General features: G+C 51.7%; 1 protein-coding gene across 1 annotated transcript; it reads right to left on the reverse strand.

The window, feature by feature from the left end:
• On the reverse strand, nucleotides 1-26731 carry UACA (uveal autoantigen with coiled-coil domains and ankyrin repeats). Its single transcript, XM_084213386.1, has 18 exons — nucleotides 26605-26731; nucleotides 15395-15528; nucleotides 14841-14929; nucleotides 14028-14092; nucleotides 13232-13289; nucleotides 12690-12760; nucleotides 12483-12589; nucleotides 11455-11636; nucleotides 10988-11025; nucleotides 10764-10847; nucleotides 10099-10206; nucleotides 8697-8795; nucleotides 8461-8497; nucleotides 7612-7664; nucleotides 3819-6464; nucleotides 3103-3255; nucleotides 1774-1839; nucleotides 1-1693 (listed from the first exon to the last, which is right to left on the reverse strand). Exons 1-18 carry the CDS (start codon nucleotides 26659-26661, stop codon nucleotides 1622-1624), a joined length of 4119 nt encoding a protein of 1372 aa, XP_084069512.1. The 5' UTR covers nucleotides 26662-26731; the 3' UTR covers nucleotides 1-1621.
• Between the last annotated feature and the right edge of the window lie 752 nt (nucleotides 26732-27483).

The following is a 27483-nucleotide window of genomic DNA, read 5'->3' on the forward strand; positions in this document are numbered from 1 at the left end:
TTATTGATATTGTAATATGGGAGAGATTTAGAAAAACATACCTAGAACTCCCTGGATAAGGAAACACAGTATCAAAATAGGCCAGTTAGTACAACAAAACAAATCCTCTCCAATAAGTTTCAAGTAATGCAATCGTAAAAGAATTTGGCTAAAAAGTAACTCTTTACTCTGAGATGTTTTCTGTAATAGTCCTCTAAGAAACTAAAGGAAAGCAGCAGCAGATCTGTTTTACTACAGACACGTATTTAGTAAATATATTAAGGGTATTTCTATATAAAAACTGCCCTGCACATCCATCACTGTCTGGAGCCTCCATGTGGCCTCTTCAATCCTACAAGACTCTGCCCAAAAAGGGAGAAAATAAGAGGAGATAAACACAACTCTAGTGTAAAAAAAGGAGCCCGAGCCCAAGGCCTGGAGGGGCAGCTGGGGGAGCCCAAACAACACAAAGCAGGGAACTCTGACTTCAGCCCTCATTTTTCAGGAACATGGAGAGGAAGTTTGGCTTTTCTGCATCAGGATGCCACATTCCCCCTTGGTGGTTATCAGCAAAGGCTTTTAAAAAGCAGACTGAGGTCAGCACTCACTGGTGCTCAATTTAAACAGCCCTGTTCCTTAACAGGCTCATTTTTCAAATACCTCCCTTGAACAGTAACAAATTTCATGGTTGTTTTTTTTTATTTTTAATAAAACTTCCTTATGGAAACCATCCTTCAGTTAAAAATGAAGCCTTGTTTCACGGGGAGATTCCAGCAATTAAAAATTCTCCTTCCATTAATCCTCACTAGTGACATCTTCCCCCATAAATAAGATTAGATCACATCATTTACAGCCCAGACTTCCATGAGCTAGTGTTTGAAAATCCAGTACCTGAACTGCCCCACTGAGCTGTTCAGTCTCACCCTGATGAGGAATGAAATTGTGCAACAGCAGCAGGACCATGGCACTGCTGCTCCCCAAACCAGGCCACTCCAGCCTGCAGGAGTCAGGATTGAAGCATTCAGGAACAATTTGGGGGCAGGGAGTGTTAGTGTTTGGATGGAAAACCTGATTTTTTTAAGTCTTGTAGAAGCGAAGGCACTAAATCTTAAGCTTATATATTAAATAAAGGCTGTAACTTGGCCAGCCAAGTTACAAGAGACAGCAAAACACCTTCCTGTGTGTGTCACAGCACATCCTGCTCAGCCAGTGTGACAAATGAGCCACTTTCTCTTAATCATTAAGGGACATCCACAGCTACAACACTCAGCCACACTGCTCTGCACAGTTTATTTTTAACCATCCCATGAGAGTTCAAGGTCAAGGATCAGCTGGAGCTTCTGGGCATAGGTCCTGCTTTAACAAGTGGTCAATCAGACACTGAAATAATTTAACCTCTATGTCATCATTTTGACAGTTTTAAAAGATGTTCTATACCTTTTATCCATCTCATGAAAAAAGCGCCAGGCCTGAAACGCCATAGACCCGGTTTAGTGTTTGACGAGGAGAAAATGCTTCAGCTTTGAGAGTTGTGTGGTACTGGGAGGCTGTAAGTGCAGCTCTGGCAGCATCACTGGTTCAATCCCAGCAGGAAGGCCCTGCGGTGCTCGCTCCCCCAGGCACTCAGCAGCCCCAGCAGCACTCAGCACACCAGGCCCTGCCTCATGCGGATGATCTGCAGCAGGGCAGCCTGCACATCTTCATCCATGTGACCCTGGAGGAGCAAACACTCGTCACAAGCACTGAAATCCCCCTGAGCATCTCCCCCCACCCCAGGGCATCCTGCAGCCTCACCTGGACAGCGCTGAGCAGGTGTGTCCTGTACACTGCCACCACCTCCTGGTGCTGCCGAGTGGCGTCCTACGAGAGACAGCGGGGACACCAGGTGAGCTCCTCACACCTCAGCCTCTGCCCCTTCCACCCTGTGCACCCGGCTTTGAGCACTGCCACACCAACCACAGCTCAACTGCCAGCTTCAAGCTTTATCCCCTCCACTAATGAAGGAAAAAGAGTGACTGCTCTTCTGCTGGGAGGCTGCCAGAGCCAGGCAGGAGCTGAGATCACAGAGTCACGGAATATCCAGAGCTGGAGAGGACCATCAGAGCCCAGCTCCTGGCCCGCTGTGGAGGTTCAGAGTCTGGTCAGAAAGAAAGTCAGATAAGCTTTCCCAGACATTCCTGTGGGAAGTTTTGAGAAAACTCAGAAAAAGAATTAAAACAATCCTACAACTAGTATTTTGAACTTGTAAGATGTTTGCAAGAAAATTGCTGTTCCTAATTAACCAACAGTGTAAGGAGTATTAGTTGAAGACCAATCAAGTCCACCCTTCTCAGAACTGTCTATAAAAGGAATGTGAGTCTAAGAGTCTAATATACTCAGCTTTTACCTTCTAAAAACATCAGAGTCATGTCACTTCATTCACCTGTCCTCAATAAAACAGTGACAGCCCTGCACGCTGCCTTCCTCACCAGCATCAGCTATTTGGTTAAAACCACCCTTTTTAGAACACTTTCCCTCATAAGAATCAACCCTGCAAATACTCTGATAGATGTATTTGTGAATCCGAGCAGGAGCAGAACTCACTTTGCTCAGACACAGCTTTAATAACGAGCTTTACTGAGGCCACAGAGGTGTGCACAAAATCCCAGCACTCAGGACGTGTCCCCTGCTCTGTCAGTGCTTCATGACAAACAACACACCCAGGGCTTGCAGGCAGAGGAGCACAACTCAAAGCCATTAAGAAATTACCACCTCAGCCTTCCAAGGTGAGAAAAAAATATATGGTTGTAAGAAATGACTAAAGCTGAGCCTGCATTCAGAAATGGTCTTGGCAGGATTATAGCAGAGTATCACATAAGCACAAATTCTCTCCCTTTGCTTATATCCTTTTTATCTGGAGAAGCTGTCAAGTGTTGCAACTCAAACTGAAGAGGAAAGCAGAAAAAATTACAGAGAAGCAGAACTCGGGGGCAAAAGCCCAAGCAAACAATGGATAGTGTACTTGTGAAGTGTGAGGCTGCAGTCCCACCCCCTGCTCCAGCGGGCACATCCACATTTCCCTGTTTACACAGGGAATTAAGCAATGCTACTGCACGTCAGACAACACCTTGTGTGAGCACTTACAGCCAGCTGCTGCTGGAGTGTTTTCACTTGGCTCTGGAGCAGTTCCACCTGCTGGTTGTGCCTCTTGGAGGGGATCCCAGTGGTGTATGTCAGCTGGGACAAGCCGTTGAGAGCCTGCTTTAACCGCTCCACGTCGTTCAGCAGCTCTGTTATCTTAAAAAAAAAAACCCAAAACACAGAAAAGCACCATTTAAGGAAGTCTCACTGCAAGCTGCTCTTTAACATTCTTTCTGGGTCTGATGAAGCCCAGCAAGCACTGAAGGGTCTTTGTCCCAGCTTGCAGAGAGAGGACTTTGCTTTGCTGACATGCTGGTTCCCACTGTGCCCGCTGGCACAGGGGTGTGGCAGGTACAGACCCTGCAGTGACAGAAGGGACTGGAAAAAGGGGAGGATCTAAGGACATTCCAGGTCTAACTTCCAGAAAGAACAGTGAACCTTTAGAAGGCAAGCCAGAGATGCCCAACAAACACAGCTCCAGAGGAAGGAGGAGCTGACATCCCCAGAAGTCTGACGCTTTAACAGAATTCAAACACTACACAACGTAGAGAACATACAAGGGACTGGAAAAACTTGCCATGATGTAAAATCAGGACTCCAGCTGCTCTGGGCCAGCCCTGGGTTCCTAATGCTCAGCACAAAGTGGTGCTGGAGCATCTCAGGAGCTGCAGCCCGGTCCCTGAATGCTGAGCTGAGAGCACCTGAACCCCAGATCTCACCTTGTTGTCCTTGGCTTCCACCTGCTTTGCAGACTCCTGGATCCTCTTCTGCAGGTCGATGATGGTCGTCAGCGATTTGTCACACCTCTCCTTCTGGTCCTTGATCTCCTGCTCGATGCTGCAGCTCCTCAGCTGGAGCAGCTCCTTCTCGTCCTTGAGGGACAGCTCGCTCCTCCTGGCCTGCAGGGCCTCCTCGCAGGCCTGCTCGTACTTGTGGCTCATGCTGGCCAGGTGGCCGGCCATGCTGCTCACCTGGGCCTCCAGGGCACCCTTCATGGAGCTGTACTCGGCCACGGCCACCACCTCCTGGCTCTGCAGCTCTGCCAAGGCCTGCTGGCTCAGCCGCAGCTCCTCCCGCAGCCTCAGCGCCTCCTCGCTCTTCGCCCGCGCTTCCGCCTCCTTCTCCTCCAGGCTGCGCTTCACGGCCGCCATTTCTCCCTCCAGCCCCTCCTTCAGCTGCGCGTACTCCACCCGAGGCACCGAGGCCTCCTTCAGCCGGGCCAGCTCGCGCTGCAGCTCGCCCACTCGCCGCGTTTCCTCGCGGCACCGCTCCTCCTGGCCGCTCAGGGCCTGGCGCAGCTCCTCCACGGTGCGGCCCAGAGCCTCCCGCAGCGCCGGCAGCTGCTGGGCCACGGGCCCGTCCTGCCGGCCCTCCTGCCCCGTGTGCCTCCTCAGCAGGGCCCGCAGCTGCTGCCTCAGCTCCTCCATGCTGCCGGCACACAGCCTCTCCAGCTGGTGCGACTTCTCCGCCAGGACGTAGTTCTGCTGCAGGTCGTTCTGGATGGACAGGAGCCCGCTCCGGAGCCGCTCGCTCTCCTCTCGGCACCTGCGCAGCTCCTCCTCGCCGCCTCTGCACCTCTGCTGCTGCTCCTGCAGCTGCGCCCTCAGCTCCCTCACCGTGCCCTCCAGGCTCTGCTCTCTGTCCTCAAAGGAGGCCACCGGCGCGTACTTGGACTTGATGCACTCTTGGATTGTGTCCAACTCCTTCTTCTGGGCTTCAATTTCTGCGTGCAGCTGTAAGATTTCATCTTGCCCCCTCTGGTGCTCGGCCCTAACGGCAGCGTTGCTCTCCTGCAGCTCCTGCACGCTTTTATTTAAAGTATCAACCGTGGCTTCGTGATCTTTTAAACTGATATACTCCGTTTTTAATTGGTTCTGTAAGAGCTTCACCTTGTTTTTCAAAGCTCCATTTTCTTCGTTTACCCTCAGGAACTCCTGCTTTATCTCTCCAATTTTGCCCTTCAGGTCTGACAGCTCCCCGTTGGTCTTTTCCAGGGTGCTGTTGAGGACAGTTTTCACCTCCTCGTGCGTGGTGGCCAACACGTACTGATCCCTCAGGCTCTCCCTCAAGCCCGTGTTCTCAGCCACCAGTTTGCCCACTTTTGCCTGCTCCTCATCATATTTCTTCTGAAGCTCGGCAAGCTGCTTCTCAAGCTCAATCCCATTAGATTTTAAAGCTTCCAGCTCTTTCTTGTGCTGCTCTGGAGACAGGTACACAGCTTGTAAGTGGCTGATATTCTCATTTAAGTTGTTCTTCTCCGCCAGCAACTTTTCAGCTTCTGCTTTGCTTTCATTGTACTTCTTTCTTATTTCAAAAAGCTTTTTTGTCAGGTCACCCACAGCCAGATCGTTTGCTTTCTTCAACTCCTCATGAATTTTTAAAGGCACATTCTGGCTTTTAATTTCAGTTTTTAGCATTTGGACTTGCTGCTTCAGCACCTTGTTATCAGCCTGCAATCTTTCAAGTTCCTTCTGCAGAGTCTCATTCTTCTGTGATAGCTCAGAAATTGCCTTCCCCAGCTCCTCTTCCCTCTGCTCAAACCCACTCCTCATCTGCTCGTGCTCCTCCGCCTTCACGTGCCGCGCCAGCTGAGCTCTCTGACTCTCACACTCCCTCTGTAGCAGCACCACCTCTGCCTGCAGCTTCTCCCGCTCGCCCTCCACCTCTGCTAACCTCCTCGCCTTCTCATTCACCTCGTCTGACAGCAAACCCTTCACGTTCTCAAACTGCTCTGCGCTCACGCACTGGGCCAGCTTGGCCGCCGTCTCCCTGAGCTGCCCTTCCAGCTCCGTGACGCTCCTGCCCCTTTTATCCCGCTCCGTCTCCAACTTCACAAGCTCCTTCTGCAACCTTTTGTTTTCCTCCACCAGCCTGCCCTCGTCCCTCTGGAACTCTGCCACCAGCAGCTCGTTCTGCTTGATCTGGTTCCTCAGTTTCCCCACCTCGGCAGAGGCTCCCTCGTACTTGGCCTTCATCTCCCGGAGCTGCTCCTTCAGCTCCTCCGTCACCTTGCTGCTCCCCGAGGCCACCTCGCTGGCCAGGTGCTCCTTGAGGGCGAGGAAGTGGCTCTGCATCTGCTTCACCTTGCCCTCCGAGTCGAACATCCTCTTCTGCACGTCCTTCAGGGCGTCCTCCAGCTGCCTGACCTGGCTGTCGGACTCTGCCTTGCTCCTCTCGCACTCCGAGGCCAGGGCTCTGCACTCCGAGGCCTTCAGGGCCAGCTCCCTCTGCAGCTTGCTGATCTCCTCCTTGGCTGCTCCAAAGCAGCTCCTCAGGCTCTCCAGCTCCTTCTTCAAAGCCTCCTTCTCGGAGCTGGGCGACTGGCTGGGCAGGGACAGCTCCAGGGGCCTCAGCATAGACCTGGACTGAAGGGAAATGGCACAAAAAACGAAAGGTCACAACTCTGACGGGTCACATACACGTGTTTATTGCTTATTATTTAGAGTATGGGAACTGCCATCATTTAGAGTATGGGAACTGCCTAAAATCCAGTTGATCTGAGCGTTGCTAGTACAGGAGATTTTTTTTTTCCCCCACAATAAGTTCTATTCTTGCCCCCGTTAGAGAACAGGTAGCTCAGATTTTAACAGCAAAAATCTCAAATACAGCTCTGCATTACTGCTTCCCAATCACGGAATGGTTTGGGTTGGAAGGGACCTTAAATCCCATCCAGTGCCACCCCTGCCATGGCAGGGACCCTTCCACTATCCTGGATTGCTCCCAGCCCTGTCTTGGACACTGCCTTGGACACTGCCAGGGATGCAGGGGCAGCCACAGCTGCTCTGGGAATTCCAGCCTGCCAGGGAACAATTCCTTCCCACTATCCCATCTAAACCTAGAGGGGCAGGTATAATGCATTCATTCCACTTCCCTTATCCCACATTCATATTTAATCACTCATCTGCTAGAACAAATTTAATTTATTGCTCCCATCCCTCAAGTGTGTGAAAATAATTTTATAAGGAATCAGAGCAGAGAATGCCATGGCTAACAGACCCTTCTTGCTGAGGAATGCAGTCACTTGGAATTCTAGAAGGGTTTGGGTTGGAAGGGACCTTAAAGCCCATCTCATTCCACCCCCAAGGGTCTGCTGGACCTTGTTTATACCCAAATTGTTGCTTTAAAAGATTGATAGCTATCAAACAGAATTGTCAGGGAATTATTATATAGCAGGCAGGAAGATGAAATCATCGGTATATTATATTATGATAATATTATAATTATATTATTAAATCAGAAAACTATGATGGAGATGAGCCCCCAGTTTACAGAGTGACTGTGTAAAACACGTTTAGGAGAGCCCAGGACAGACCCAGGAGCTCCCTGCATTTCTAGCCCTGTCACAGACAGGACTCTAGAGGGCACCCGCAGTAAAAAATAAACACAGAAAAGCAAGAATTCCCCACAACCGGTGCTCAGAAGCAATGCTCAATAAACACACTTTTATAAGCACGTTTAGCTTTCCCAGCACGACTATCTCAGAGTTCCTTCCAGTGGTAAAATATTTATTACCTGGGATTCCACTGCAAATGCTTGGCCTTGTTTAAGTAATAAATCTTCTTTTCCTGGATTTTCAAAGCAAACAGTGTTTAGCTCTGGTTAAAAACAGGAACACAATCACAAGAACACTGATTTTCCTGCCCAGCTTTATTCTGGTCACTGGGGTCACGCCAGGCTGAAGGCTGGTGTTTAAGTACTTGTTATTAAAACAACTTCTACTTAATTAATCCCCACAGGAAGCCTGGCCAAAGCCCTCCAAAGGAGGAGGACAGAAGTGGTTTGCCAGGCTGGGTTCTGTCCTGCAGAAGGGTCAGGGCTGGCAGCTTGCCCAGCATGTCTGCACGTGACCTCAGCAGGCAAAGCATCCCCTGCACTCTCCATCCAGGACTCCTCCTGCCAGGCAGCCAAACACTCAAAATGCCATTTACTCTGTCAAGAGCCCTTGTGTTACACAGGGCAAGGCAGGTCTGCAGCTGGGCTGGATGCAGGAGGCTGCAGTTCCTGGGAAAGGGCTCGTTCCTCACACAAGGCAGAGCTGTTCCACTCCAGCTCTGACACTGGCACAGCTGCTGCTCCCCAGCCAGGCAGGGGCACTGCTCAGCCTGGAGGGATGGGCAGGGCTGCTCCACTGGAGCATGGACCCCAGAGGGCACAGCAGGGTCCCCAGGCACATGTCCCCAGGCCAGGCACTCCTGGGAGATGGAGCAGTGCTGCCTTGCAGCTCCTACAAACACAGCTCTGCTGGCAGGGCTCAGGGCTGCCTGCATTTCAGAGCAGCAGCAGGAAGAGAGGACCAAAACCCCCTTTTACCCCTGCATTCCAACACCCCATGGTGCACAGCAAGCTTTAACAAGTACTCACTGTTTCCAAAGTTACCTCCAGACCCCGCAGAGTCGCCCTAAAATCAAAGGGCAAGAAACAAAGGTAAGGCTGAAAAATCATTTCATGTTTCTGCTCTATGTTAAGCTAGGGGGGAAGGGGCAGGGAGAGCTTGTGCAATGAGACAACCATTCCACACTTTCAGCAATTTAACATGCTGAAGTACTTCCTACTGTAAATATCAATTGCTATGTCCCATTTCAAATCACTCAACATACTTCATAATACTTGAGTTTAGCTTTGAGAGCTTCAATAGTCCTTAAACTTTCTTCCTGCTGCTTTTCCTTGGTAGTCAGGATTTTCTTCAACTCATCTTTCTGAAAGAGAAGGAGTGCCACATAGCCAAAGCCACAAGAATGGACAGGGTTGTAAGACCTCAAGGAACTCTTTGAAGAGTTTAGACAGAACTTCAACCAAGACCAGCACCGAAAGAATCCCTAATTTTTACTTCAAGACTGCTCCTCTACAGGAGGAGTCTTGAAATATGAGTCAAGAATATGCACCAACATAACCTGCTACTGTTCAATGAATTCATATTTGTTAGCCTTGCACTACTGAAAGTCACTACAGAGATGCTTAATATTGTCAGTGTGCTCAGTATCCTAAGTGTGCTTTACAGGAGCCGTGGGAAGGATAATTATTTGTAGTTACAGAAATGCTGTGCAGCTGCATAAACTGACCCAGAGCAGTAGATGCTTCATTTGGCATTTTTAGGTAGCTTTTTAAGTAGTGTATTTAAAACTGCAGAGGAAATAAAAGAGAGAGCTGCTTCCCCAACTTCCCAGTGCTGTTACACCTGCAGGCCACACATCCTACCTCATTCTCAAGATCATCTGCAAACATTTGCTCCTGCAAAAATGACAAAAAAATCCCCCCCCCAATCATTTTCTCAATGATGCTCAAGGAGCTCACACACAGTTCATCAGCTGACAAATCCACCCCAGCTTCTAATGCTCGCCTTCCAGTTCCCATCCAGCTTCATTGCTCTGTTTCCTATTTCTCCAGCCAGGAATTAGGGGTGTCTGACAGAGCAATGTCTCTGGGAACTGGAATATCTCCTGGTTTCCAGCTCAGACACTACTGAGGCAGCCGAGTACAGCTTTTCAGAAGAAGTCTGCTGATCTGGAGAAGTGGCTATTAAGAAGTTTGTTTTGTAAAGGCAATGCTTAAAACAGGAGTTCAGACAAGCCACTGACTGAGCTAAGAAATATTCTTTCAATCCATGGACTACATTTAGGAGGAGCTGCATAAATGTACCTATACAAAAATACAGCAAAGAAACAGCCCCCACAAAGCAAAAAAACCAACCAAAAATCCTCTTTATATTTTCTTTCTACAGGTCACACTTTTCCCTCCAAAAAGAGGGAATTTGAGCAGCCCGTGGCTCAGCTGCACGGGGGGCAGAGCCCCAAATGCTGCTGCCCACATTTCTGGGTGCCAGGGAAGGACATGGCACCAGCCTCCTCACCATTCAGGTGTAACCACAAACCAAAGGCTCTTCCAGCAGCCCATGGGTGACACACACTGCAGTGATTCCCAGGAAAGCAGGGCAGATCCCAGCTCCATGGGCCTCCCTGTCAGCACCAGCCTCCCAGCCAGGCATTCCAAGCCTGGGTTTACCTCAGTGAGCTGCAGCTGGAGCCCACTGATTCTGTCCAGCAGCATCCTCTGCTCCTCCTGCACTTCCCTCATGCGATCTTTCAAATCTTGATTTTCCAGCTCCAAGTCCTTAAAAGTAAAATATGGCATTTAAAAAACAAAAATGAAGACCTCCCCACACTACACACACATTGGGAAAGGTAAAGACTCTGAGCCAACACATTTAACAACTACTGAGCACTCCAGGCCCTGCCTAGCCTTTTGAAAACTGCAGTGACAAGGGAATGAGATGGGAAAACTAATGCTGGTTAGTGGACAATTATGACACAGATTATGTTTAGTATGACACAAACATACATCTCTTGAGAATGTTAAAAAAATAAATCTTCCTCATTTGGGACTGATTTTACTGCAGAGGCAGAAGGTTAAGAGGTAGAAAAGGTTAACACAGGGACACTTCCAACTATTTACTACCCAAAAAACGAGCAGTTTTCTCCTGAAAAAAGTTTACAGCTCATCTGCATAATTGCCACACTGCACATCATGCAATTAGGTTTCCAGCAAACAGCAGTACATGACCTTTGCTGATGGGATCATTAGTGCTCACTTCAGCAGCCCAGCCTGCCTTCAGTGCCTGTGGCTCATTATTGCTGTGGGAACCCCCAGGACGCTCCCTGCCCACCCACCTGAGTGCTGGGCTCCTTCTGGAACAGCTTGAGCTCCTCCTGTGCTCCATAGCCCCGGCCCCACTTCTGGGACACGCTGGTGGCCTGTCAGTGCAGCAGAGCATTCCTTTAGATCCCTGTGCCGTCCCACCTCCCCAGCTGCCACTGGGACAGGGTCACCCTGACCTCAGCCCCCCACAAATGATCCCCTCAACACCTCAGGGACAGATGGCTTCACCAAGTACCTTTTGCTCAGCCTGCCCTCTCTTGATGCTGTCTCTTCCTAAAAAGGCGCCACAAAAACAGGGAGTTACAAAAGGCATTTTGTTCAGATTCATGCAACAACGTGACACATTCAGCTAATTCCCCCCCCTTTCCACCCTGGGAGGGCATTTGCAAAAAATAGCTCACCACTCCCCCAACTAATCAAACATGGAAAGGTTTTCTATAAAATAAAGGCTATTTATTTCTATAAATAAGGGTAAATAACTCCCACGATCAATGCTGTGAAGCCCTCGAGGCATCAGAGCCTGCAACCCTCTTAAAAGCTTTGCTAAAAGCACACAACCCCGAGAACTGTCCTTCCCCTCCCAAACAGGCAGTTCAGGACCTTGTGGTCAAAGGAGCACAGCTGCCCTCCAAAACAGCCCCTGGAGCCACAGGAGCTGGGACACAGTTCCACCCCAAGGAAGGTGCTGTAGGTTCCTCCTACCTCTGCTGGAGTCCTCAACGGCAGCTTTTATTAAAGCCAAAATGTCAATATTGTCCCCAATCCTGGCATAGTAAGCACAGTCATGGCCAAGGCCATCAGTCAAACCAACATCAGCACCATTCCTGAGCAACACCTCCACGGCATCCTTGCAGCCATATTCACAGCCTAACATTAGGGCAGTCCTGGCATGGGGAGAGAGAGGGGGTTGAGAGATCCAGGGATCCCAGAGAGCGCCACTCACAGAGCCAGCCCTGGTACAAACATGTCTGATCACAGAAACCTCAGCCAGGGCACCCTCCCTCTGCCCACAGAGGAAACAGCTCTCCAAAGTCACTCGGGCAATGTTTAAATATTTGTGCACAGGCAAACAACCCCACCATAATAACGGCATTTCTACAAAACCAGCACGGACTTGCTGCCTTTGAAAGCCACCCAGTGTTTGGAGAACTCCCATGACTTTGGTTTCCTCTACCAGATACAAATCTCAACAGACACAACAAACACCAGGCAAGGAGTTTAGACAAGGTCTGGAGAGGGAGCTGGGAGCCCTGGCAGTGCAGCCCTGGCAGAGCTTCCCAAACACCCCCAGCTGCAGGACGTGCAGTGGGAGTAGCCAGCCTCTGTCCCACAGCAGCCTCATGTCATGGAGGAATTCTCCACGAAATCCCTGGCAAAAGCAGCAGCTACAAACAGAACCCCAGAAATAAACAGCTCAAGGCCCCTTGGGAGCTCCAGTGGACTCAGCACTCCTTGCCAGAGCAGACTTCTGCCATGGCCCATTGTGCACACTGATCCCAAAGGCTGCTTGGGACGGAAACACCCTTTAAAAAACCAAGTGCAAGCTCCCTGCTGGCAAGCACAAGCCGGGGAATGTTTTGGGTGCCAGCAGGAGCAGGCAGAAGACCAGGTGTTGAACTGGCAGATCCGCCTCTGAAGGGGCCCCAGAAGGAGCACACCCACGGTGCCCAGGGTGTGCAGCCCTCCCCAGGTGCCCCAGGAGCCCAGCAGTGCCCGGCAGCCTGGCTCACCTGCTCTGCTTGTCCCTGGCGTTGACATCGGCGCCCCTGTCTATGAGCAGCTGGCACACCGCGGGGCGACACATCTGCGTGGCCAGCACCAGCGGCGTCCTCCCGTCCTGGGGACACAGGGGACAGCGTCAGGGCAGGGGCAGGCAGAGGGGCCAGCAGCTCCCTGCGTGCAGAGGCAGGGCAGGAGCAGGGGAGGCAGCCCCTTACCCCGTCCTTGGAGTTGACGGCGGCGCCGTGGTCGCAGAGCAGCTGGATGCTGGCAGAGCAGTCGGACATGGCTGGGGACAGAGCGGGACACAGGGAGGTGACACAGGGCAGGGAGGGGACCTCTGCTGTGACAGCAGCCTGGGGAGGACCCTGGGGGTGTGTGTTTCACCAAAATGCCCACGGCTGAGCTGAGGGCTCGGCTCTCACAGCACCCACAGCGATCACACACGGCTGTGCCAGGCACTGCAGCACAGGGAGGCTGCGGGACACCCAGAGAACAGGGTCTTCACCCACTGCCAGCACTGCCCCAAAACTCTGCCATGAGACTTGAACATTTTACCCAACTTCATCTCAGGCCTTCAAGCTCTGTAACACTGTTCAGCTCATTGACTGATGACATCCATAAATGTCATGGCAATATAAAATACTCTCTCCTACTACAGCCACCAAAATTAAGAGAGAAGAATTCAGCCCATCTGGAAGAAAATCCATTCAATAAATCTTCGTTTCCATAGAGTTCCCAGCAAAGCAAAGCCCTTCACCTGCATCATGAAGAGCAGTTCTTCCCTGGAGATCCACATTCTCTGTCGGACAATTGTACTGTTAAAATAAATAATCCCAGTTATCAATCAGAATCCAGACTGCATTAATAACATCAGGTGTTTGAGCTTTAAATTAAATTAAAGCTTTAAATTCCTTTAAATTAAAGCTTTAAATTACTTTAAATTAAAGCAATAGAACTTGATTTAAGTAAAAAATATGCACGGGAATTGCACAATTCGTTAAGACTTTTCACAGATAATGAGCCTTTATATCTGCGTGGAGACATGCATCAATAGAAAGTTTAAAAGGACCCATTAAAAAAAAAAAAAAATCAAATGAGCATACACTGACCAGGAAAAAATGAAGAAAAAATAAAGATCACACAAACCTAAGACAATCCTCCAACACTGTTTCATTAATGAGAGTTTGTGGCTATAAATGCCACAATGTTTGAAGCAAACACTACTCTGGAGCAGCCAGTGTTGCTGTTTCTAAACAGACAGGGGACAGAAGTCTTTTAAAGACCCTCAGCCCCATTTTCTTCAAGAACCACAAACTACAACTTGATTTGATAGTCTATGAAAAGATTTTTTTAAAAATTTATTTTCTTTATTTTAGCCCTCTTTCAGTTCCAGCCTGGTATTTAACATGAAAAGGCCTTTTCCCCATGGCTCTTAAAAATTAATCTGATTGGTTAAGAAAGAAATCAGACATCCCAGTTTTGAACCAGTGTGTTTAAAGCCACCTTTCCCCCTCAGAGTAAGAGCTGTAAGAGACAAGCTGTATTTTCAGTACCTGCAAGAGCTTCTGCAAGCACAAAGCATGGCCATACTTGGCAGCCAAGTGCAGGGCGTTTCTGCCTGCAAACAGAGAACAGCAGCTCAGGTTTGGGTCAGTGAATTCCTGAGTATTCCCAGCATTTTAGGTACAACAGTTCCCGTGTGCCAATCCCTGCAGATGGGTGCTGAGACATCTCCTCTCTACACCTCACTCTGTTACAGTTCATTTGTGAAATTAATCCCAAAATACCGCATCTGACTCCACACAAGGATTTAAAAAAATCAACTCTCCCATATGAGGAGGCCAAGTTACCTCTGTAAATTTTCTTGTTCTCAGCTTCATATTAAACCTACTAAATTCTGAGGTAACAGCCTGAAAATTAGCACCTGTTTTTAACTGTCTCTTCCATAATACCTTCCACAAACTCTGCAACCACAAAAGGAAATCTGGAAGGTTCTGAGCTCCTGAGGCTCAGCTGGGCACACAAACACCTCCCACAACATTCCACAGGATCCTCACCTCGAGCTCATTTAAAACTGCTCTTATCCTGTTGTTCTCACCCAGAAATGCTGATCTCACCAGTGAGCCTGGAGCACATTATAAACACAATTATAGCAGCACAAACCCACATTCCTTAGGTTCTGCTGCGTTCATGAATTCCATAACAGGCCAGTTTCCTCAAGACCAGCAACAAGCCACACAAATATTTCATTTTTGCTACAGAAAGAAGGAAGAGCCATCCTGTGGTCCAGCTTAACTTTATTTCAGAATGAAACCCAGCTGGGAGCATTTCCAGGCTGCCCTTTCGGGGCCTGTGAGGAAACCCACCTGCAGCATCAGTGGCTGTGATATCAACTCCATGCACCAAGATGGTGTTCAAGCAATCCAGGTTTCCCTTTGATGCTACAACATGGAATCTAAAAAAAAAAGAGAGAGAGAAAAGACCTTGGTTAGGCACAGCTGGTTTGTACACAAAAATGGCAATATTGGCCAGGAAAGCCAAAGCCAGCAGGGAAGTGCTACAGGGGCCAGCTCTGGACAGCACCCAGAGTTAAGGGTTCTGCAAATATTACTTCAAGGAACAAGGCAAATTTCCTGAGAAACAATCATTATTTACCTGGATCAGTGAACCAGGTGAAATACCAGTGGGGTTTCCGTTTCTCTCTAATGCTGAAACCTGGCAAGAGCGAGTCTTTAAACACTCATCTCCACTCAAAGTGGAGATTGTTTGGGAGCTTCCCTTTCCAGCCAGTGGAGCCAGATTCAGATGAGGCATTACACAGATCTCTGTACCCAAGAAGGCCTCTAGAGCAGCAGGAGCAGGATGTTTATGATGTTGAGCAGCCCCCCAGCAGCACTCCCGAGCTCGGGCAGTCACTTACGCGGATCTCCCCTCCACGTCCAGCTTTGTGGGACTGACCCCCTTCTTGGCCAGGATGGATGAAACCTTCTCCACATCGCCCCTCTCAGCTGCCTTCATTAGCCTGTCATCGTACTTGCTCCAGTCTGGGTTCAGCTGAGGGACAGAAGCAGAGATGTGAGTTGATGGAGCACCAGGATCCAGCAGGGGCTAAGCCACAACAAAATCCAAAACTGGTTTAGAAACGGTGCTGCGCCCACCAGGATGTTTGGAGCTATTTGTGCAACACCCCTGTCACTGCTGTTGGCATTGAATGTTCTAAAGGAGACCTTTGAGATCAAATTTCTTTGGTTTTCCTCATTCTGTTTCAGTTTTCATATTCCAACAACAAATGGAGGCACTAAAAATACACTCCAGGACATGGCTTTTCCTGGCTGTGCCAGACTGTTCAGTGGGTCATAAACTAGCTAGGTGTGATGTTCAAGGGAAGAACAGCTACTGAGCTGCAGAAGGAAGAAATTCAAAGTTGACAGCTTGAAATTGCCTGCAGCTCCCAAAGCACTGTGGAGGGCACAGAAAGCCCAAGTCAGTTATAAACAGACCACCACCATCCAGGCCCAGACAGCCCTCACCCCCCACTCCTCTCTTGTTTACTTCAAACTCAGAATTTCAGGCCCCAGGCCAAGCCTCCCATCCCAAAATGCAGAGCTTGTTCTCTTCCCTGCCAAACCATCCCTCTGAATGGCTCAGGGCTTTTCAGGAAACTGCTCTGTGACAGAAACCTCCCAGCCATGCTGGACACTGATGACTGGATATCCAAGGAGCTTTTAAGGGAAGAACAAGGCTTCCAGAGGAGCATTTTACTCAAAATAGGACTAAAACATTCAAATCTAACTCTGCACAGCAAAAGAATTTGCTGGTTAGGGTGAGACACAAGCAGCCTGTGGGTGCATGAAGTTACTTTTCACTGCAGGTCAGAAATTCCTCACAACACGAAGAACATTAAACCAGGTACCCCAGCCCAGGGTTTGTTTAAGTAAAAGAGGGCATACAAAAGAGAACAACCCCAAAAATCCACTGCCACCACCTGCATCTGCAGCGATTTGTAAAAGGGAGCTGCACTCATGATCAGAGGAGACAGAGGGGATCCCATCAATCCATACAATATCTCCAAGGGGTGTCAGAGGACGATTCCACACTGTACAGTGGTGCCCAGGACAAGAAGCAATGGCCAGAGACGAAAACACAAGAATTTCCACCTCAACACGAGGAGGAACTCCTTTCCACAGAGGGGGCAGAGCCCTGGAGCAGCTGCCCCAGGAGGGCTGGATGCCCTCCCTGGAGACATCCCCAGCCCGGCTGGCCATGCTCTGTGCCACCTGCTCCAGGTGAGCCTGCCTGTGCAAGGGGCTGGCCTGGAGGATCTCCTGAGGGCCCTTCCAGCCCTAACGACCCTGGGCAATAATCTTTCCTCTGCTTTCCCACAATAAACAAGATTACTGTAATCATGAAGGCTTAGCAGCATCTAACCCAGTCCAGCCCTGCTAGAAGTGACAGGAGTAATAAAAATAGAGCACTAATGAAATTAGCACCAGTGCTGCCTGGCTGAGGTGCAGCACTGACTCATCAATCAATTAACACATCCATTAGCCTGAAAGCCAAGGCAGCCTGGCCTGAAGTCACTGCACTGGTGACACCACCAGTGCCACCTCCCTCCCCAGTTTGGACAGGCTGCCCTGCAAAGCCACCTCCTCATGCAAGGCTCAGCTTTTCATGTCAAATACCTTAGAGACTGTGCACACACAGCATCACCCCCTGTGCTCCTGAAATCCTCCTGGTGCCTTCCCATCCCTACAGCACAGAGATCTCACCTTGGGTGTTCACACTGGGGTGGGATTGCTGGCTTGTACCTCTGCAGCTGATACCTGCCAGCACAACTCACCCAAATGGACAGAAAATCCTCCCAAATCCTCCCCAGCCAGTCCCTGCTCCCATTCCATAAAAGTTCTCATTAACAGAAGCATTATTTTAAGAAAACCAACACTTCAGTCATTTGTACCCACCGCCTATGGTATACTAAGTTTAAAAGGGGATGGAGGGACAGGACACAGGGAATGGCTCCCACTGCCAGAGGGCAGGGATGGATGGGATACTGGGAAGGAATTCCTCCCTGGCAGGGTGGGCAGGCCCTGGCACAGGGTGTCCAGAGCAGCTGTGGCTGCCCCTGGATCTCTGGCAGGTTGGACACTGGGGCTGGGAGCACCTGGGACAGTGGAAGGTGTCCCTGCCATGGCAGGGGGGGGAATGGGATGAGCCTTAGGATCCCTTCCAAGCCAAACCATTCCACAATTAAATCATGATGTATTTAACAAACACACCTCACATGTAGGGATGATTGCTCGCAGGAGGAGCTGCTAAGGAGATACAACACTCAACAATTAAACAGAACTACTACACCCCATTTCACAACCCAAGCTTTCACATGCTTGCAGCTGTAAATTCCTGCCAGGATACGAAACTCCAGCTAGAGCTCCGAGATACCTACTGTGTCCTTGGCTGCACAAGAGAACCAACAAATCATGCTGAACTCGAGCTGCCAGGAGCCAGCAGCCCCGTCACGTCCGCGCCCAGCTCACGGCGAGGAACCGCTGCCCTGCGCCGCCCGCGGCTCCTCCGGCTCCATCCTCACTCAGCTGGGCTCCCCGAGGGTGCCTTCCCCATCCTCAGCATCATCCTCAGCCTTCATAACTCTGGGCCACGCCGCTGGCCGGAGGAGCGTGCGGCCGCGCTGCCCGGAGCCGCGCTCGGTGCCGGACAGACGGACGGACGGACGGCGCTCAGGGAAATAGTGCCCGGACCCCAGGGGCTGTAAACAACACGCAGGCAGCCTCAGCAGCCCGATCTATTTTCTGATAAGGCACTACTTGATAGGCAGGCGATAGAAAGCAATAGCTATTAATACATTCCCGGCGTGCCCGCGCCCTGAGTCACGGTGCTGCGAGTGAGCTCAGGGGCCAGGCACGTCCCCAGCCCCGCAGACAGGCAGAGGCTCTTTGGAAATGACAAACACGCTCCTCCTCGCTGTCACCGGGCACCCACACGCGGGAAGGTCGCGCTCGGCACCGCTAATAACACAGCAGGACCGAAATACTCCCGGCAGTCATTTTTTCCCCGTTCCGCCGCGCCACAAAGCCGTAACCAGACTCGGGCTCAGACTTCAGACGGTTACAACCGCCGAGCAGATGGAATGCGTGATCCTATTTTGACAGAAATGTAACCCATTTTAAATTAGAAAACACACATGCCTCTGCTTTAAAAAAATTCTCCTTTTACAGCACTGAAACCCTTTCTGAATAAAACCTGGTTTCAGCTTACTGCCGCTGCCAGTCTGTCTCCCAACATGTGAAACGAGAGGAGTCACAGAGGCTGTGAAAACATTAAACAGACAGCACAATGATTAACAGGAGGGAGATGGAGAATCCCCTTTCACAAGTTTTAAATTTAAATGGAGATCTCCCAAGTGCCATATTTAGAGGAGTAGGTCAACAAGACAAGCAATGCACTGTTTTGTCTGCAGGAGAGAAACCTGGTCCAGGGCCAGGAAAACCACTTACACTCACCCTGGAGGACACACTCCAGAGGCTGCAAATAACCTAGGAAATGGAACTTCTCAGCAGAGAATTTCAAAATCAATCACTCAGATTTGGGCAAATTCTCTCTTTTCCAGTAAGTTGTGAACTGTCCTCATCTCCTGTGTGAGCACCAGCCTTTGCCCCACAGCACCAACATTCCCCAAAGAATGTTCCAAGACCTCTCTGCAATTAGCATCCATGTGACAAAGCCACTCCAAAACAGTGCAGTGACTGTGTTGTCTTCTGACCACAACCAAGTCTGTCTCCAAGCTAAAAATGGATATTCTGGGGGGGGGGGGGGGGGGAGAATAAATACACCTCCCAAGTGGCAACGACAGAAAAGCCCCACTTGACCAGAATCAGTTTGGTGAGAAATGTAGGTAAGACTGTGGCTTCCAGGTGTTCACCCCAAAGGTTCTCCTTGTCTCCATCTCATGTGCCTGCAGACATTCCTCGTGTCTCCGGAGCTGCACTCACCCTGCAGCCCCTTTGTGCTGCAGATCCTCCTGAGACAGCCCTGACCACAAGATTTAGGATTGCTAAACCACATTCCCCAGCCCTGCCCAGCTCCAGCCAGGCACAGAGCAGCTTCCATGGCTCCATCAGCACTGAGCAGCTTCAGGAAACACAAACCCAGGGATTAAACCTTCTCCAAGGCAGCTCAATCCAGAGAGCTCAAAGGCACCAACTCAAACTTGCTCTTTCGAGTAGCTGAAGTGGATAGCCTAATTCAGACTTTTTTCCCAAAATTACGACCAGGACCATCATCAGAGCCCAGCAGTGCAGATCTCCAGAGGTGTTACATCCCCCTCCACACCACGGGCTGGCATTGCCCATTCTGTGTTAACACACAGCACCTGTTTCCCTGAGCTCAGCCTGCCAGGACTCCTGCCCAGCTCTGTCTCCACAGGTGAGGGCAGCCCACCTCCCTGCTGGGCTAGCAGCAGAAGCAGCCTGCTTCCTGCAGACAGACACCAGAGCAGAGACAGAACACAGGCCCCCTGCTCCACGTGCCCTCCCAGCTCTCAGCCAGTGACAAACCTCCTGAGCTGAAAGAATTGATGCCCCAGGTACTCCTCCAGTCCAGGTGAGCTTTGAGCATCCTCCACACCCTCTGCCAAGACACTGTACAGCTTCAGAGCATGGAGGGACAGCACAAGGGGCAATGGCCTCCCACAGGAAAAGAGGAATTTAGGTGGGTTTGGAGGAAATTCCTCCCTGTCAGGGTGGGCAGGCCCTGGCACAGGTGTCCAGAGCAGCTGTGGCTGCCCCTGGATCCCTGGCAGTGCCCCAATCCAGACTGGACAGCCTGGGAGCAGCCTGGGATGGTGGAAGGTGTCCCTGGCCATGGCAGGGGTGGCACTGGATGAGCTCAAGGATCACCTAACCCAGCTCAGAAATACCAGCTGTAACTCAAAGCAGCTCCTAAGCCCTTCACAGTGAGCTGGGATAAAGCTGTGAAAGTGAGCCCAGCTCCTGCCACCACGGGGCCAGGCTGATCCTGTCCCCAGCACAGCCCAGCAGGGACACAGCCCCTGTAATGCCATTAGCGGGTGACATAAGCACACAGGAGAGCAGAGAGCTCTGGGGACACTGCCAGCACCAACACAGCACAGCTCACACGCTCCCAGTGGCCCTTCACAGAACCCCAGGAGCAGCTGGAAGGGATTTAAATCCCATCCCACCCCTGCCATGGCAGGGACACCTTCCCCTGTCCCAGGTGCTCCCAGCCCTGTCCAGCCTGGCCTTGGGCACTGCCAGGGATCCAGGGGCAGCCACAGCTGCTCTGGGCACCCTGTGCCAAGGCCTGCTCACCCTGCCAGGGAGGAATTTCCTCCCAGAATCCAACCCAAACCATCCCTTTCAGAGCCAGGGCAGGCTCACATGTCCACCAGGCCCCACGCTTTGAGTCCCTGCTCTTTCTCCAGAGGGCAGAGTACATTTGTCACCAAACCCAATGTGAGGACAGACACACCCTGCCCTTTCAATGGCACAAAGTGACAAACGCTTCTGAAGTGCTTTCATTTTTTTAAGACTGCACAGACAGAATGAAAAAGTAAGTTAGATTAGAAAACTGGTTTTTAAAAATGCTCCCCAGGTGCAGCTTCCCCTGCAGTGCAAGGGCACTGCACTAAACCCATCTCTCCTGAAGAATTTGGCTTACCTGTCTGAAAAAATACTGCACATTCTGGGTTAAACCCCACTGGGCGAGCAGAAACGGCACTTTGTATTTTACAAGCACGTCTTACTTCCCAGGACACGTCTGTCTCCACGTGTAAAGGCTTTGGAGTGCCAGACTGAAGGAGTGAGATGTGGGCTTTAGTCTGTGCAAGGGCAAACCAGACACAGCCTGAACACAGGGCTCTTGTTTCACCCAGCACCTTCCCACAGGCAGCACTTTGTGTTACCACCTCATTCACCAAAAATCCCCCAGAATAAAAAAGCCATTGAATGCCACAAAGTGGGCAAGGCTTAGCTCAGAATGGGATAAAAACCAGCAGCTCCCTTAGGCACGCTCTGGGTTGGTGTGCTAAAAACACTCTTGTCAAGGACTCACCTGAACACTGTGCCTGGTGTGTTTAAATGTAACTGCAGCCTGTCATGAATGCAGAACAAACAGCTTAATGCAAGCAACTACATCTCCTCATAAACACTCCTGATTTTACCCTGTTCTGAAGGTGGTTTCCTCCCAAGTTAGCATATCCCGTCAAGATCAATTCATTAAGAATCAAAAAAATTCAAATTGACTTCTAGTTCTGTTACGTGTCAAAAAATCCTCTCAAAATGAACATTTCCTGCTGCAAGGAATGAGAGGTCTCCCACAGCAGTGCCAGTTTCTCTCTTCCAGGCTGTGCCAGGGGAAAATCCACCTGCTGCAAGAGCTCAGAGGCTGCACTGGAAGCGCCAAAGGATCCTGCCTACAAGCCCTGCAGGAGGCAAAGCCAGCTCAAAGAATCAAAAACAGTCCCAGTTTTGTTCTGAAACAACCTTCTCATATCTCATGGCCAACACAAAACTCCAGAGCCCTTTACTGATAAAACAGCCCCGGAGTGCCAGCCTTGAGGCACAGCTGAGCTGGACACCAAGAGGGGCGATCAGAGCTGCTGGGGCTCTGCCTTTCCCAGCTCATCCCGCGGTACCTGGGGCTCACACACACCAGGAACATCACCCTGCAGCCAGGGGCACCTGGACCCAGGGGAGCCCTGCCAGCCCAGCTCCTGCTGCAGCTGGCTTCACCCCACAGGTGCCCAAGAGAAATATCTCCCCTTCAAACAGGAGCAGGGTCAGAGTCCAGCTGCCAGCGGGAGCAGCACAGCTCCTGCCTGCCCAGGACTCAGCACAGCATTAGCTGGAGTGTCTGAGCTCCCAGGCAAGAACCCATTGATCTCTGTGCTGCCATCCACTACAGCATCAGGAGGGGTCAGGGGTGATGAAACCTGACCTGAGTGTTGCATCCAGCACACAGGGCCCAGCCCCGAGCACAAGGGAAGGGAGCAACAAAGCCCAGCCGTGGTCAGCCACCAGTGAGGGATGCAAACAGGACCAGCCCCAGATGCTCCAGCATGTGCTTCTAGCATTAATATTTAAATACTGACAAAGTTCTCCATAAGTTGCTTCTACACAAAAGGTTGTATGAACTCTAAACAGATAAGCATAGAAGCTTATCTGTGTAATTATGTCTGCACATCAGTTCAGGATACTGAACTCCCAGGCCTGCACTGAACCTCCACTCTTTTAAATATTTTTAATTGCTACATTCCAAAGTGATAAAGCATTAACTCTCCTTTCTACGGAGCCTGAAAATTACAATGCACCTGTAAACAGGCTGCACCACAAAGCTTCTGCTGCACCACAAATTACCCGTTGTGTTTCTTCAGCTTCACCCCACAAACAAGCTTTAATTCCAGTTAACTAAATGCAAATGAATCACAGAGAGATTTTTTTCCAAGAACAAACACATTAGCACGAGCCTGAATAAAGCTTCCTGGAACCAAACTTGCTCCAAGGAACAACCCCAGCCAGGCCAGGAATGACATTGGAATATTACAGTGCTGTGGGTGCTTGAGGATGCCACGGCAAAGTCACCTCAGGCTGCCCCAGGGAGGGGGGACAGGACAGAACTGCTCCAGCCAGAGCAGCAGCCCTGGAAAAATTCTGCTGATGGGTCAGGGCACTGGGATCAGCCTGGCTGACAAACTGGTCTGTGTCCTTGCACAGGGCAGAGTCAGGACACAGCGCTACAAAAAGTCTCGTTCCTGTACAAACTCTCATGTGCCCCCAGCAGCACCAGGCTCCTCTTCTGTAAATGATCTTGAACCTTTAAAGGGTTAAAATTATGTTATCAAACACCTGCTTTTCACTTCACCCCTTTGGTTACTCATGTGCATTTGACAGCACACTGGGGCTACAAATCACTGCTAACATTTATGCTGCTGCACATCCAACAAGAGGTGCTGCTGATGAATTAGCAAATCCAAGCAGCATCCCTCATTCCCATGACAAAAGGGGTCAGCCCAGAGCAGGAGGTGGTACCTGCCCTCTCTGCTGCTGACAGGGCAGGAGCAGATGTTGGATGTGCATTGGGTCACCCCACAAAGCTCCCCTCCTTCTTTCCCAGAGGAAAACTCATCCACTTAACAGAGCTGGGCAGCATCCACAGGGAAAGAAGTGTTGACACAACCTCGAACAAGCTCAGCTGTCACTAACTCCAGAGCTTGTTCAGATATTCATTTAATAATCACAGCTCATTATACCAGGGCAAGTGCTCAGGTGTCCCTTTGTTCCTTGCACAATGGTTTCCGCTAATTATATGGCAGGTTTGGTTTCTCTTAATTAAACAAAACCCAGCACCACTTTTCCCAGAGGAGAAAGGGTTGGTAGGAGTTTTCACATGTTTTTGTATCTGCCCAGCCCCATCATCCCCCCCCCCAGGTGAGCCCCATCACCCCGCCCCCCCAGGTGAGCCCCATCACCTCCCTCCCCCAGGTGAGCCCCCTGAACTGTGAGGATCCCACTCCTCAGGCTGCAGCTCCAGCTGTGCTCAGAGCACCACCAGGAAGCCCAGTTTTGCAGTAACTCCAGGTGTCCCTTCCCCGAATCCCAGGCTCATCACAAGGGCCAGCCAGGTTTTACCCCACCTGAGGGGATGGCACACCTGTGTCTGAGCAGAGCCTTCCCCAGCTGCTCCCCCAGAGTTACAGCAATAAGCAGGTGCCTTTTCCCCTGCAGAGGCCACAGTCAGAGCTCAGCTCTGAGAGCCCATTTGCCCAGGTCTGAGCAGAGAGAAGAGGTTTGTTTTGCAGAACAAGAAACCAACGCTTCCCCAGTCGGCTTCTCAAGAGAGACCAAGCAGTGAGTATCTCACGGGCACAGACACAATTCCCAGCTCTGCTGAAGAACACATTTCCTGATCACAATCCAGGTCCCAAAGACACATTCATGGTGTCAGGGTGTACCCTGGAACCTCAGGGGCACAGGCAGTGGCAGCTGCTGCAGTCCCAGTGGGATTGGGTACATTAATTGAGACCTTTCCTGTAAATGCTGGTGGATGAGGCACCTCCTCTGACCTTCATGCCCCAGGAAAGCCCACATCCAACTTTCCAGCCTGCCCTCCTGCTAATGACAGGCATTTGTCCCACCATGCAGAGCACTGAACAGGCTGCTCAGATGATTTTCCAAGCACCATCAGCCAGCTGGAGCTGACAAAACCCAGGAATTCCACTTTCAGGTTCTGGATAACCGTGGAATCGGTAATAACTAACATGGTTTTTACTTCCTGCTGCTTTTTGTGGCTTCCCTCCGTCACAAATCAGTAACAAAGCCTTTCCCATCAGAAGGCACGTAACTACCACATCCACCTGGAGGAAAACTTCCAAAAGCAGGCTGGATTAGGTTTCTCTCCACCTCCCAGGAAACAGCACTGGGTGGGGAGAGGAGAGAGGGATGAGGTTTCTCAAACAGGCAGCTCTTGTGCACTCCTGTCACACAGGATCTCTGAAGCTGCCGCTGGCAGGGATCCCATCCCAACAGAGCCCAGCTTCATCCCACCAGCCCCCCTGCCAACACCCACCCACCGGGATGGGTCTGTCCCCCACAGAGAAGGTTAAAAGTTGCTATTTGATGAGATGGTGGAGTGATCACACAACCAAACTATGTAAGAAACAGGGGAAGTAAGTTTACTATGGAGAAAAAGCCCTGTTTTTACAGGATCTTGCTGAAAGGAGTTTCCCTTCACGTATTTTAGAGTAACCTCAGCTCTCAAAGGTATTAAGACTGCTCAAACCTCCTCTGAAGAGAAGGTTTATTGGAAGTGAAAAATCTCCATGTCTATTCAAAACCAAACACAGGTGCTGCCAGTCTTTGTTTGAATGTAATTACTGGGCTAATTTGAGAATAACAAACAGCTCTAAAGTACAGGACAGCTAATGAACAGAGAGCAGTGCCAGCCCACGCATGACAAATCCTCATAACAGGCTCATGAATCACTGCTGAGCTCCGTGGAACCTGGGGCACGGCGACGGGAGCTGTCATCTGCCAGGGGAGCACTTGGGAGCAGCTCCAGCTCCTCCCCACGAGCTGTCAGGTAACATCCTCAGAGCAGGATTTTAGAGATAGCCAGCATCTCAAAGGACGGCTGATAAAATCCAGCGCCTCACATTCACCTCCCTGTCCCGCTACTCCTGGTAGCCAGCGGCGAGCTCAGCAGAGGAGCACGGCGATAGCTCAGGATGGATTCCCGGGGAAGCATTCACCGCACAGGCACAATTAAAGCTCATTTACCGCGCGAACAGTTTCCAAACGCGGCTTCCTCCAGTTACAAAGACCTCCTCCCTCAACAAAAGTCATCCGCGGGGATGAATGAAGTGAAAATAAAGACCGAGAAAGCCAGTCAAAGCCAGCTAAAACCAGCCTAAATTTTGGAAGCCGGACAGGAAGGCACAGAGAAGTGCACCACGGCAAAGGTGCATTTCCAGCGGCTCTGCCTGCCGCAGCTCGGCATTCCGGACGGGCAGTGCAGCGGCGTGCTCGCCAGCTTCCTGCCCGCCGTCCGAGCGATCCCTCCGTCCGTCCGAGCGCTCCGGTTTCACACCGGCTGCGAGCGCAGAACGCGCACGGGCCGAGCCAGCCCGGGGCGGCTCCGCACCGGCTCCCCAAGGTACGGGGAAAAGGCGTTAATTTGTGCTGGAGCCAGGAAGCAGCGGACGGGCACGGGGAGCCGGTAGGGTCAGCCGGAGCGAGCGGCCGGGGCGGCTCGGGGCCGCTCCGCCCCGCTCCTGCAGCCCAGCGCAGCGCCCCGAGCCCGGATCCCTCCCAGGGCTCTCCTTGCCCCGCGTTACCGCGGCTCCCGAGCTCTCCGCTCCTCGCGAAGTCCCCGCTCCCCGGGGAGCCGGAATCCTCCGTGCTCCGGGACCCCCGTGCTCTGCGCCCCAAGAGCCGGACCCTCTGTTCTCCGCCCGTCCAAACGCTGGGACCCCCGTGCTCTGCCCCAGCCCAGGAAACGGGACCTCCCCGTGCTCTGCCCCGCCAGGAGCCGGGATCTCCGTGCCCTGCCGCACCCCGGGACCCCGCAGCCAGGCGGGGGCCGTGCCCCGGCACCCACCGCGCTGCCCCCGATGACCGCTTCGTGCTTCTTCAGCCGGGACTTGAGGCTCTTCATGGCGCGGCCGCGGGCGGGGGGCGCGCACCGCACCGGCCCCGTCGCGCTCCCGCCGCCGCCACGGCCGGGACGCGCCGGCCCCGCCCCGCCCACCCGCACCGCAGCCAATGGCCGCCCGCCCTCCCGGGCGCTGCGGCCAATCAGCGAGCGGGGCGGAGGGGAGGGACTTCCTCGTGTTGGAGGGGTGCTGGCGGGCGCGGAGCCGCCCGGCCGGCAGGGGGCGCGCTGCGGGAGGGGCAGGCGCGCGGCGGGCGGGGCGGCGCTCTGGGCCGGGGCCGCCCCTCAGGGCACCACCGAGAGGGCGCGGCTGCGGCCCCTGGGGCACCGGGATGACCCCCGGGATAACCGCCGGGAAAAGAGCCGGGAAAAGAGCCGGGACAGGTGTACCTGGTGCCGGGGGGACCCCGCCTCCAAGTACAGAGCTCCCGGCGGCTGAGAGGGAAGCTCAGAGCCCCGCCGCTCGCCTGCGGCGGGCGATCCGAACCCATGGCCGCCGTGCGAACCGTGGCTGTAACAAACACGACCGGTGTGCACAAAGGAACGAAGGGGTCACGCAGCAGAGGCCCGAGCTGGGCATAGGCAGCGGTTTAAACAACACAATGAACTCCAGCCTCGGCGGGAGCATGTCCGAGTTTGAGTTCACTTCTGCTTGTCCCAACTCTTATTTACTGTCCCCTTCTCACCCCATTTTCCTCACAGCCCCATCACACTGCGCTGATGACAGAAGGTTTAAAAGCTTACTTGAGATTTATTTAATTACAGCCCATGGGTTGGGTTTAAGACCTTGCTTATTAGAGCTGGAACGGGGCTGTTTGATCAATG

This window comes from Fringilla coelebs (assembly GCF_963513975.1).
Source record: "Fringilla coelebs genome assembly, chromosome: 12".
NCBI classification, from domain to species: Eukaryota; Metazoa; Chordata; class Aves; order Passeriformes; family Fringillidae; genus Fringilla; species Fringilla coelebs.

What these genes read in the sequence shown, in the direction of transcription:
- UACA (XM_084213386.1), bottom strand. Translation starts at nt 26,661, where the DNA reads ATGAAGAGCCTCAAGTCCCGGCTGAAGAAGCACGAAGCGGTCATCGGG. An exon ending in GCCAGGGACAAGCAGAGCAG is followed by an intron (nt 11,637 to 12,482) that starts GTGAGCCAGGCT and finishes TCCCCATGCCAG; the next exon opens with GACTGCCCTAATGTTAGGCT. An exon ending in CATTTGCAGTGGAATCCCAG is followed by an intron (nt 6,465 to 7,611) that starts GTAATAAATATT and finishes ATTTCCCTTCAG; the next exon opens with TCCAGGTCTATGCTGAGGCC.